Source organism: Humulus lupulus, chromosome 1, assembly GCF_963169125.1.
Source record: "Humulus lupulus chromosome 1, drHumLupu1.1, whole genome shotgun sequence".
Lineage (NCBI taxonomy): Eukaryota > Viridiplantae > Streptophyta > Magnoliopsida > Rosales > Cannabaceae > Humulus > Humulus lupulus.
The window spans coordinates 302,775,174-302,786,203 of NC_084793.1; the positions used below are offsets into that span (position 1 = coordinate 302,775,174).

Here is an 11,030-nt window from a genome sequence, read left to right on the forward strand (position 1 = left end):
ATGAATCGCACAAACATCGCAATGAATCGCAGAAAAAATGTATAAGGTTTTTAAATTAAAATCGCAAAACCTATCCAATATAATCGCACAAACATCGCTAAAACTATGAGTACCTTGACTGTCGCTCAAATAGCTCAATATTGCTCAATATCGCTCAATATCGCAAAACAACACAAATGCCATAAACTATCATTATTTTCCCTAAATAATCGCACAATATCGCCCAAATGTCGTTCAAAAATCGCAAAGCAAACACAAACAACGCCAAACAACCATACTTGTCATGATAAGTCGCACAACATCGCTTAATATCGCAAAATTATAAGAAACCAAAGAAAAAGCAATGTCCCGATACACAGATTCTTCCCCAAACACAAAATAGTAGAAATCTAAACATTAATCACAGAATTCAGTTCTAAAACAACAAACTAACCTCAAATACACCAATTTGGTTCAAATTAAAAAGAGAAATTAAAAGAAAAATATAAAAAACAAACCTTGGTTCCCGTGGGTTCAAATGGCGGCGGCGGCGGTAATCGGAGACTGGTACAGTTCTCGGAGGTCTGGCCTTTCGTTCCTTGGTCCGCGTGGGTCTCTGGGTTCGTGTGGGTTCGTCGCTGGGTTTGGTGTGTTCGTGTGGGTCGCTGGGTTCGGTGTGGCGTTGCGGGGTGGCTGGGTTCGGCTCGGTGGCTGGGTTCGATGGGGGTTCGGTGCTGGTGAGAAGATAGAACAGAGAGATGGCGAGAAGGAGGAGAGAGAAGGGAGTTAGAGAAAATGAGGGGAAGTTGAAAAGTGAGGGATAATTTGGGGAAGAAATTAAAAAAGTAAGATAACTTTCTTATGGTTATTTTTTGGGTTTAATTTTTTAGCATATGATATCAAATTTCCCTTTGAAAATGGCTACATAGCTAAACATTTTTTGGGTAGTTATCCGGTGTATTCCAAAAAAGGGTACATATATGCATTCCTCTCCATTTTTCAGCTTAGAAAGTATTTTTGTGCAAATTTTTTTCTATAGTCGTGAATATTGTAATTATATAAAATATTTTGTAAATATTAAGGAAATTTTTTATAATTTACATTGCTAAAAATAATGTTTAAATAAGTTAAAAAATTACGGGTGTAATATATTATTTAAACCTTATTTTTTTGACACTATAGATTATTTGAAATATCCTGGAAATTTACACTAAGCTCTAAATAAACCAAAAATTGAAGAGAGATGTACTAGTGTGCCATTTGTTGGCTGTACACAAGAAGTGCCTATATTTAAAAAAAAATCAATAATTTAAGGTATGGAAAACACATTCAAACAAAATATTGTGCACGTTGTGCTACTGTCTGAAACTTTATTTTCATTTTCACCATCTTAAATTATTTAAAAAAATAAGTAAAAATATATATAATTTGGTACAGTAAGCACAAAAAATAACTGGTAGTGTGGAAGCATAGACGTTTCCAATCAACTTTAAGATTTCGAAAACAGATAATACATATGGCCATTGGTTCATTGTTTTCAAAAACTCAATCCTGATTCATATCTAATTTTGTGAATACTGAAAACGATACTAGTTTTCTCCCAGTCTAAATATTATATCCCAAAATTTATAAAAACACATTTCCTCCTTTGTTCTCTTCTTTCTCTTCAGCGCGTACGGTACTGCCGGTCAATCACCTCCTCCAACCAGCCACTGCAGTCCACACCCACGTCGACGCCGCTGTAGGTAAATGCCTTCCTCACTCACGATCACTCTCTCTCTCTCTCTTACTCTCTCTCACAGTACCTCTTCTTCTCTCAAAGATATATAATTTTATATACATGGTATCATTGGGAATTAGTAGAATCTACAAATTTATATTTTATATATATAGGATCATTTGATTTTGTTCTCTGAATTTGTCTTTGATGTTTCTTAATATGGGAGAGTGTGTTTTGGGTTCATCCTTTGGCATATGATGTTGTTGTAGATAGTTGACAAATATGATGTTTGATAAAATGACTGTGTGAAATGTTATTGGTTATATGTTGAATAATTGCTTGATATGTATGTTTTAGTTAAATCTTTAGTTGGTGTACTTTTTCTTAATTCTTCTTGCACTTAATTTTTAGTGATACATGCATGTAGGCACTTGGTGATGCTTATCAAGTTTTAAGTAATCATAAGAAGGAAAATCATATTACAAGCATGAAAAGTCAGGAGTCGTACATTAATTTTATGAGAATGAAGATTTACTTACATGTTACCATACAAAATGAACTTTGATTTATCTCTTTTGTAGTAGCTAGCGATTTTATTTTTTTGTTATATCCAAGTTTACTTCTTGCTTTATGAAATGATGGGCAAGAATAGTCATCAAGATGCTTTATAAGGATGTATGGATATATATATTGTTAATGCTCATTTTGTGTTCACAGACTCAATAAAAGTACTTTGAATGTATATATACATGTAATGAAATCCAACACTTTCTCCACGCTTATATATACAACAGATATACACATATAGTTTTGGGGGCTATAACTTGGTAAACTATATATATATATACATACAATCATGTTAAGTTTTCATTGTATCTTGTAGTCTGGAATTGGGATTTATGTGAGTAGAAGGTTATTTATTCTTAGTTATTGTGAAATGCTGCTATGTACCATTAGGATCACTTTTTTTTAAGTGAACATAAAAATATTGGATCTTAAAATTGGCAGAGTTAGTTAGGGGGAAGAAGAATGAATAAAATCTTAAATTATTGGAATGAGATGGTAGCAAAGAGAAGTACGAATGTGTAGGAATTAAGGGTTCTCTCAATTTCTTTGGTTGAACCAAACCTTTAAGTTTGGGTGACTGGTTTCCTTTTTCTTCTGGGTTTTCCATTTACATTGTTTAAAGCTGTATGGAGTTTATAGCAAGAACTTGTGTATACTGGTTTTTGGAGGCCGGGATTTGGTCACTGTAAATATTAGCTTAGCTGAGAAAGGAATTTGTTGTTTCTTGCTAAGAGGAGATAGAAAATGTAACAGTTTATATGTACAAGTACAAGTTTTCTTGTGGACTTTTTTAATGCCTTTCGAAATCGTATTGTTTTAAATTTGAATTATATGTTCATACTCAAGTTGTGTCTTGAAAGTAGCTTTTTTTCTTAAATTTATGTGGTAACTATTCTGTTTAATTCACAGATTGACTGTTTTAATGGCGTTCTTTGTTTTATATAGAGTAAGAGGGCACGCAACCACAATCCAAACGTAACCGCGGCCGCGGACCACCATCGACGGCTTGAGGAAGTACTTCTCACTCAACGCTCACTTTTCTAAAAACCCCAATAGAGTTACTGACGTTTCGCCGTTGTTTTTGTCGGAGCTCGTACGGTTAATCAAAGTCTTCCAATATGGACTTGGACGACCTGGACGAGCCTAGCCAGGCTCCTTCTCGAGTCTCCAGGTTCGCGCCCAAGTCCTCTAAGTTCAAACCAAAATCCAAAACGGAATCGAACTCCACTCAGGAGCCCGTCGACTCGGTTACGAAGCGTGAATTCGAACTGCCAGCTTTGAAACCTGAGCCTCAGGAATTGAAGGTGAAGAAGAATGAGGAGGAAATCTGTACGGCGCCGAAGACTGAGTACTTGGCTGAAAATGGGCATGTGAAAATGGAGGCGGAGCCGATGGCCGAAGCTAAAGAAGAACCGCAAGAAAATGATTCGATGGATGTAGACGCAAGAGAAGATACTGTTGTTCGAGAAATTGATGTCTTTTTCAATCCTAAAATGGATGAAGATACTCAGGTCTGTCCTCTCTCTTCTCCCTTTGTAATGAAAAGATTTGTTCATTCATTCATTCATTTTATTTACTTTTGCAGCTATATGTTTTGCAATATCCTTTAAGGCCTCGTTGGAGGCCGTATGAATTGGACGAGCGATGTCAAGAGGTATTCATTTAGAGTTTCTTCTTAACTATTAACTTCTCACTTGAATTTTTAGTATTTTCCATTTTTATCTTTGTTGGAATTATGATGGAAAATCTCATTCAGCGCCATTTTGATGTTACCAAGAACAATAACACATTAAAGAACCAAACTGAAAATAAAAAACAACAAAGCACAAGCACACACAAGAATTTACGTTCGGTTCGGTCTATAAACAAGACAACCTCTATATTTTTTCTCAATTGGATTCTTTTCTTTCTGTAAACAAAGCACAAAAACTATCTCAAAATGCTCTCTAGGACAAACCCAAGTAATCAAGCTCTATCCATAGAGTTCAAGACAATATCCTAATAACTGTCCGGTATAGAGGATCAAATCTTGAAAATCTTGATTTAGGTTTGGCGTGTGCCGAGCTTCATACGTCCTTTCTCCTGACAGGCACGACCATGGTGCAGACACCACCCTTCAAATCCATTTAGCATAGAGCCATTGCTGCAGCACTAAATGCTCGCATTGCAGCATTGATTCAGAAATGCCTCAAACCTTGATTTACAAACTATTTAACTTATCTCTATTGATATGGTGACTGAATGTACAATCTTTATGCTTGTGTTTGATTATGATTTTGTAGGTGAGGGTTAAGCCTGGCAGTGGTGAAGTGGAGCTTGATTTGTCCATGGATGTTGATTCCCAGAATTATGACCAAGATTGTGGTACCAGACTAAAGATGACAAAGCAGGTCTCTCATTATTTTACTTACTGATTTTAAAGTAATTTGTAGTTTTACTGTTTTTATTCCAGTTTGGTTGGAAAATTTTAGTAAAATAAGCTTAGAACTTCCAGACTATTGACAAATTTCACCATAGGTGCTGTTTATGTTCTACTAGAATTACATTGGTTTAGCCAATGGTTCTACTGCTTGATAATTCTTTAGGCTTTATTTTGGTTCGATTTGTTTGTCTTCTCAAAGCTCATCAACTGTTATCATGAAATTCTTGGGTGTACCACAAAGTACCATTTAGTCTTACAAGTTTGTTCTCCTTGTAAAAATTTGGGTGTCATTCTCTCCTTGCGTATTGCTTGTGAAAAAAAGATTTGCCTACAATTATATAACCGAACATTGTTTCATGTTTTTTGTTTTCCTTTAGACTTTGTGTAGTTTATGGAAGACACCTCGAGCAACTGGCTACACTGTTGGAGTTTTGATGGGTAATAAAGTATGTATATCTTTGATCATGCCTTTTAGATATGGTTATATATGAATTTTCAAGTTTGCTGACTTTACTTCTGTGTAAAATACTTGTTTGTACGACCACACTTTTTTTCTTCACATAATGTTGGTTAATTTTTTTAATAACCCAATGATTATAATATACTCATTTCTCTTCATCTTGCAGTTACACCTCAATCCTATTCATGCAGTTGCACAGCTTCGTCCATCACTAAATCATTTGAGTTCTGGTGGCTCCAAAAGGAAGGATAATGTTACAGGAGATGCTGAAGATAAAACTAAATTAGAGGAATCTAAACCTGTTGGTTCATCAAAGAAGCAGGTACTTAGTTGTTCCATTTCAATAGTTGTCTGTTGCCTTTTTTTTATGCATATTTTCTTTCTAATGCTTCAGTTACCTTCTCACTTATCCCTTTCCTCGGTGCAGATTAAGGTGAATTCAACGGAGCAGAAAACTGCAGACGGGGAGGTATTAGTTGCTATTCATCATATGTGGAATTTCTTGTTCAGAGTGAATAATTTAATTCTAATGATCGTTTTAAGATACTTTCCTATCTCATTTTCAAATACTTTCTTTTCATTTATTTAAATATTTTGTATGGTACTCATAAATGTTTAGGAGTACTACTTGTATGGAACTTTAACCATCTGCCATTTTTACCTTTAGACATTGAATTGTTTCCAAGCCACACAACCTCATGTTCTTTTAATTTATTTTGTTAATGACCCTTTAAAATATTACTTGTCCATATTAATTTTAAGCTTATTGTTTATTATCCACTTGGCTGGTGTCCTTTCACTTGTTACCAGATACTATATTGGAAAGTAGTAATTTATAGATACTATATTGGCAAGTAATAATTTATTATTAATCTTAGTTTGATTTAAACAAATTTTTTCCTTAGTGTTGGGTTCCACTCAAGTACCATGGCTCCGACACTGAATTTTCATCCACATATCTACGAAGAATGGTTGCTCAAGAGTCTTCGCCTTTACAGTTTACGATGAGCGCGTATGTTTTTTTTTTTTAATATCTTAAGTTACAAGTATTATCTTTAGAGACGCCACCTTAAAAGTCTGAAGAAGTTATAACATTTTTAAAGTATTTAATGTGCTTATGATGTTTGATTTTTATCATTATTTGCAGGAGTGATTACATTAACTCATTGTGTCCTGGATCCATCAAGAATGTTGATAAGCCCAAAGGCCCTTCAAAGAGGTATGGTTTAATTAAGCTTTTATCTTGTTTCTAATCAAAATTATGGAAATCCTTATGTGTATATTTTTTATGCCTATATTTAAATGATTCGATCGTTTAATATGTTCTTTTACCTGAGTTTTATTCCTGATTTGATCTTGATTTTTAACACATGCAACATTTTTCAGGTTGTTGCTTTCACTGCCTCTAGAAGAGCGTATTAAGAAATTACTTTGTGAGGTTTGTTGCAAGTTCCTTACAGTCATATAAAATAGCCTTTTTTTGTGTGGTTGAGGGGGTTTGGGGTTGTTGTTGTGTAGCACTTGCAAGTATTTTCAGACTGTTTACTTTTTTTCTTCTCTGTAATCATTCAAGATTTTTGTTTTAGGGACCTGCTGTTCACCGATTCAGTGCTCTTAAGCATTATGCTCTTGATTGTAAAACAGAAGAGATTCTGGATGTTCTTCAGAATCACGCTTTATTAGTGCAAGGTTTCTGGGCTCCTAAGAGTTCGTTGTTATTTACTGCTAAAGAGGATGCCATTCGGCGCATAGCTAGGGATTACGTTCTTCTTTTATTCTGGAAGAGTCCAGTTATCACCGCTTCATCTTTACATTGTCCGACACCTCTTAAAAACACAGTGAACCAATTCCTGAAGATTTTTTCTGTTGAAAGACCTAAAGTTAAAGATTGGAAATTTAAAGAGCATACAGATACTTCATTTTTGAAACTCTATCCCGACATTGTTAAGAAGCAAGAACAGGGTTGGGAAGATGTGGAGAGACGTATCATGAATAATTTTGGAGATGGAAAATCTGCACGTGGTGCAAAGAATGTCGCCATGACTAGTAGGCCCGTGAGATCATTGACTTCTGTGACGACTGTTACAAAAGGTGCAAGTGAAGTTTTCACGGGGACAAACATTCCAGATGATATTCGAGAAGCTCTATCATCAAAGGTCCTCCCTAAAGTTATACAAGATCACAAGGTTTGCAGGTATTTATCAACAGCTAAAAAATTTCTCCTTTCTCCTGGCTTTCAGCATAAAACAAGAATGCAAATATTGTAGCATGATCGTCCCAATACTGAAACTTTATTTAGTATAGTATTTCACTTTATGGTCATGTAGATTGGTGGTCGTAAAGGAAGATTTCTTTTGCTTCCAACTCATCCCTGTTACATTATTGATTTACCATGATAATTTCTCAACCATGCTGTCAATAGATTCAATGTATTCTAAAATGAAAGATCATTGGTAGAAGTTTCACTCACTGTCTTGTTGTGTGTACTTAATAGTAGAATGCTCATTTTCTTGGCAGCTTTCAGCTGATATGTCAAGGCTTACGTGATTTGGCACTTAATAAATTAAATCTGCCAAAGGCAGATGCCAGATTTGTAAGGGCGGCAGCATATGGTACTGATGCTCCTGATGAGCTGCGGAAACTTGTAGATCATGTTGCAATCAACATTCATGATCTATACGTCTTGAAGTCATCTCCAGAGTATCCACAATATGATCCATTCAGGTTTTCTTCATTTCTATCTCTAATATGAAGTAAATGGCTGATTGGAATTAATTAGTACCACTTCTTGTCTAGTGTGACCATACAAGTTGGCATACGAGGTTGCCATGCTAGTTTGTGGTCTTTTCCACCTGTGAAGATTATGATTATGATGAAACTAGTGATGACTGATGATTGTATCATACTTCTTTTGACATTTGTGTTTTAACTTAAATTTTTTTGCTCTTTTCAGGAATGTTGTGATTGATCTTCTACGCCAGAATGGACCCAATGCGAAACTTAAAAAAGCTGAAATTTTTGATGCTGCTAAGAAATCACTAAACAGGGACATAAATACCAACGAGTATAGTAAGGTTAGTTATTGAACTTGTTCATACGGTTTTTTTAGTATTCTCTTTTTTGAGAACTGTTTATATACTTTAAGAACTTAAAAAAGGGAGGATGGGCATGGAGTGAGATTAAATGTTTTTGTTCCGTTTTACTTGTGATCCTGCAAGTACTCCATGATGTTCTGGTAAAAGTCCCACATACCCTTTTGCTTGAAATGCAACACGCTAATTAGTAAGTATGCACATATATCCTGCTTGGTTTACACTTTAATCTGAATATCTTTTAGAGGCATCCCCAAAATGTTAAATGAATTCCAAGACTTAAAGGCCATGAATTCGTGATATGGTGCTGTTTAATTGATTGCATAGTGCAGACACGGTTGTGATCATCAAATTATTTACTAATATTTCCTGGAGAGTCTAAATCTGGAGTTATGTTTGTTTAAAGAATGAGAAATCTGAGTAGTGTTTGTTAAAAACACCTATTCTATCCTTGATTATTTCATTGGTCAGCTTAAAAAGTCTTATTTTTTGATATACAGGTCATGAATGAAATTTGTGTATTCAAAGGGTCATTTTGGATGTTGAAAAGTGGGGATGGCAATCCAAAATGATATTCCGACACTATCCTGTAGAATCACAGAGAAAATACTCGCCAAGGCAAAGCTGCCATCCAAAGTTTTGAAGGTTATACTACTTCGTCTCCTTCCTCTCACATGTGCACGAACTTAAGTTTCTCTACCTTGGATTCATCAAACTCACTGGCGACTCATGACATGAATACCAGAAGTCAGTTTTCTGCAATTGTTTTTAGAATAGATTTGATAAAGTAGGAGTAACAAAGGAGGAATTGATACCCCTTCTCATGTTGTCTCTGCCTTTCTTCTCTTTTCAATGGTACATTTATGTTCTCATTTGTCTTTCTAGTTCTCTAAACTTTGTGGATTAGTGTTGTATAAGTGTGGCTTTTAACATTAACACCAGAAATCCCATACAGGCCATTCTTTGTATATTCTTGTCTTCTTTGGAGGTTTCACTTGAAAAGAAAGATTCTTATCCCTCTAGGTTCAGGCCATTATAATTATTTTTCACTTTTTGCTTGTGGAAGCATACACGGTCATTTATTCTTCTATAGTTTTCAACAAGTCCATTGACTATGACTGTGTTGTAATAAACCTGCACATTTTTCTATGAATGACCATTGGCCTCTCTAGGTCTTGAGAAAACCGGAAATATCCTTGGCCTTTGAGAAGGCTCATGTAATATGGCCATTACAATATTTAATGCTTGGCATTATAGTTCATATTGGCGGAAAAGTTGCATTATGCGTGCACGGTGATAAGAATTTTGTACACATTGATTGGAGTTTCTTGTTGTAACTTTAGATTTTTGGGGCTATATAGATGGGTTATTCCATCTCTTTTTGTTTTTTTACTCTAATTAATAATATAAGTAGTTTTGTTTCAATTAAAAAAATTGAAGGAAAGTTAAATCGAAAAAAAAAAAGTTTTAGTAGGATGGGGTTGAGAAGAGATAGAAAAGTAATCACCTAATCAGTGTTTGTTTCAAATATATAAACACTAATGCATCGCTTGGTTTTGCTTCTCACAATATATATTAGGTGATTACTCTCATAATAGGATTTTTTTTTGAGAGCCTTAGAAATAAAAATAGAAAACCATAGGTGTGCTTAGGGCGAGTCCAATGGAACTGCATCTCATCATTTTGATGTTGGTTTTGTTAGTTTTAGAAACACACTATGATCATTATAGAATCACTAATCACATTTAACAACAACAATCAATGCTCATTTAACAACCAAGATCACATTCTATTTAGGGCATTAATTGCACAATGATAAACATACCTCCTATGCTTGACATTGAGTTTCTAATGCTCATCTTGATCACTTTCAATTTGTCCAAAACAACAACAATACACAAGATTAAATGCAAAATGCAAGAGAGAGCTTATGGAGAACAAACCCTTACCAAAGAACCATCTTACCACCCAACTACACATATCCACTATATGTATCTTATGCTTTTTTATCCTAAGGGTATATTGGGCCTATTGGACTCATATTGTTAGAGATGGTGGATTATGGTTTAATAAACCAACATATAGGCATTAAGGTGCTATCACCTGTCTCAAATACAATCAAAAAGTGTTAACCATCCCAATATGGTTATTAAAAATTAGTAGGCACTCAAATTAATAGTTGTGATTATGGACAATATAATCAAACCACCATAATATTGTCCATCACACAAAGACAGCCAAATAAATCATACACAATACCATATTAATAATACCATATTGATAGGATACATATAATATATATGATTCAGCCTTGAAGACACTTAAATACAATAACAACCATTAAATCAAACATGCATATGGTACAACAATTTGAGACTATGCGCATTCGTCTCTTTTGTACCTGTCACTTCGCCAAACAACAACAACAACAACACACACACACACACACACACACATATATATATATATGATAACAACAATAAGGAGTGACTGCAAATATCATTACTTTCATGAATACAAGTCATAAGCATTCCATACAAAATACTAGCATGTTCAATACACAAAATAGCAAACTCCCACTAAACTCAACAATCTAGGCTCCTAGTAATCCTACGCGGGTGACGTGTTCTGCAAACACACATATAGGTAAGCATTTTGTAAGTGGATCTGCCAACATGCTAGTGGTAGGCGTGTAGTCAATGGTAATGAGGGGTTCTAAACTTTCTCTTTAACGAAATAGTACTTTATATCAATATGTTTTGAGCGAGAAGTACTCCGAGTGTTCTTAGA

The 11,030-nt window shown here is 34.8% G+C and overlaps 1 protein-coding gene across 3 annotated transcripts; it reads left to right on the forward strand.

The window, feature by feature from the left end:
• Positions 1–1,542: 1,542 nt before the first annotated feature.
• On the forward strand, positions 1,543–9,262 carry LOC133812595 (uncharacterized). 3 transcript variants are annotated; one of them, XM_062246380.1, is made up of 14 exons: positions 1,543–1,724; positions 3,212–3,777; positions 3,852–3,920; positions 4,549–4,656; positions 5,066–5,134; positions 5,315–5,470; positions 5,576–5,617; positions 6,054–6,160; positions 6,296–6,367; positions 6,535–6,586; positions 6,735–7,342; positions 7,666–7,872; positions 8,102–8,222; positions 8,741–9,262. In XM_062246380.1, exons 2-14 carry the CDS (start codon positions 3,385–3,387, stop codon positions 8,810–8,812), a joined length of 2,076 nt encoding a protein of 691 aa, XP_062102364.1. In that variant the 5' UTR covers positions 1,543–1,724; positions 3,212–3,384; the 3' UTR covers positions 8,813–9,262. The 3 variants fall into 3 exon arrangements, with proteins under 3 accessions (XP_062102364.1, XP_062102366.1, XP_062102365.1); XM_062246382.1 differs by lacking the exon at positions 1,543–1,724 and adding an exon at positions 2,817–3,012; XM_062246381.1 differs by lacking the exon at positions 1,543–1,724 and having other exon boundaries at positions 3,106–3,777.
• The last annotated feature ends 1,768 nt before the right edge of the window (positions 9,263–11,030 follow it).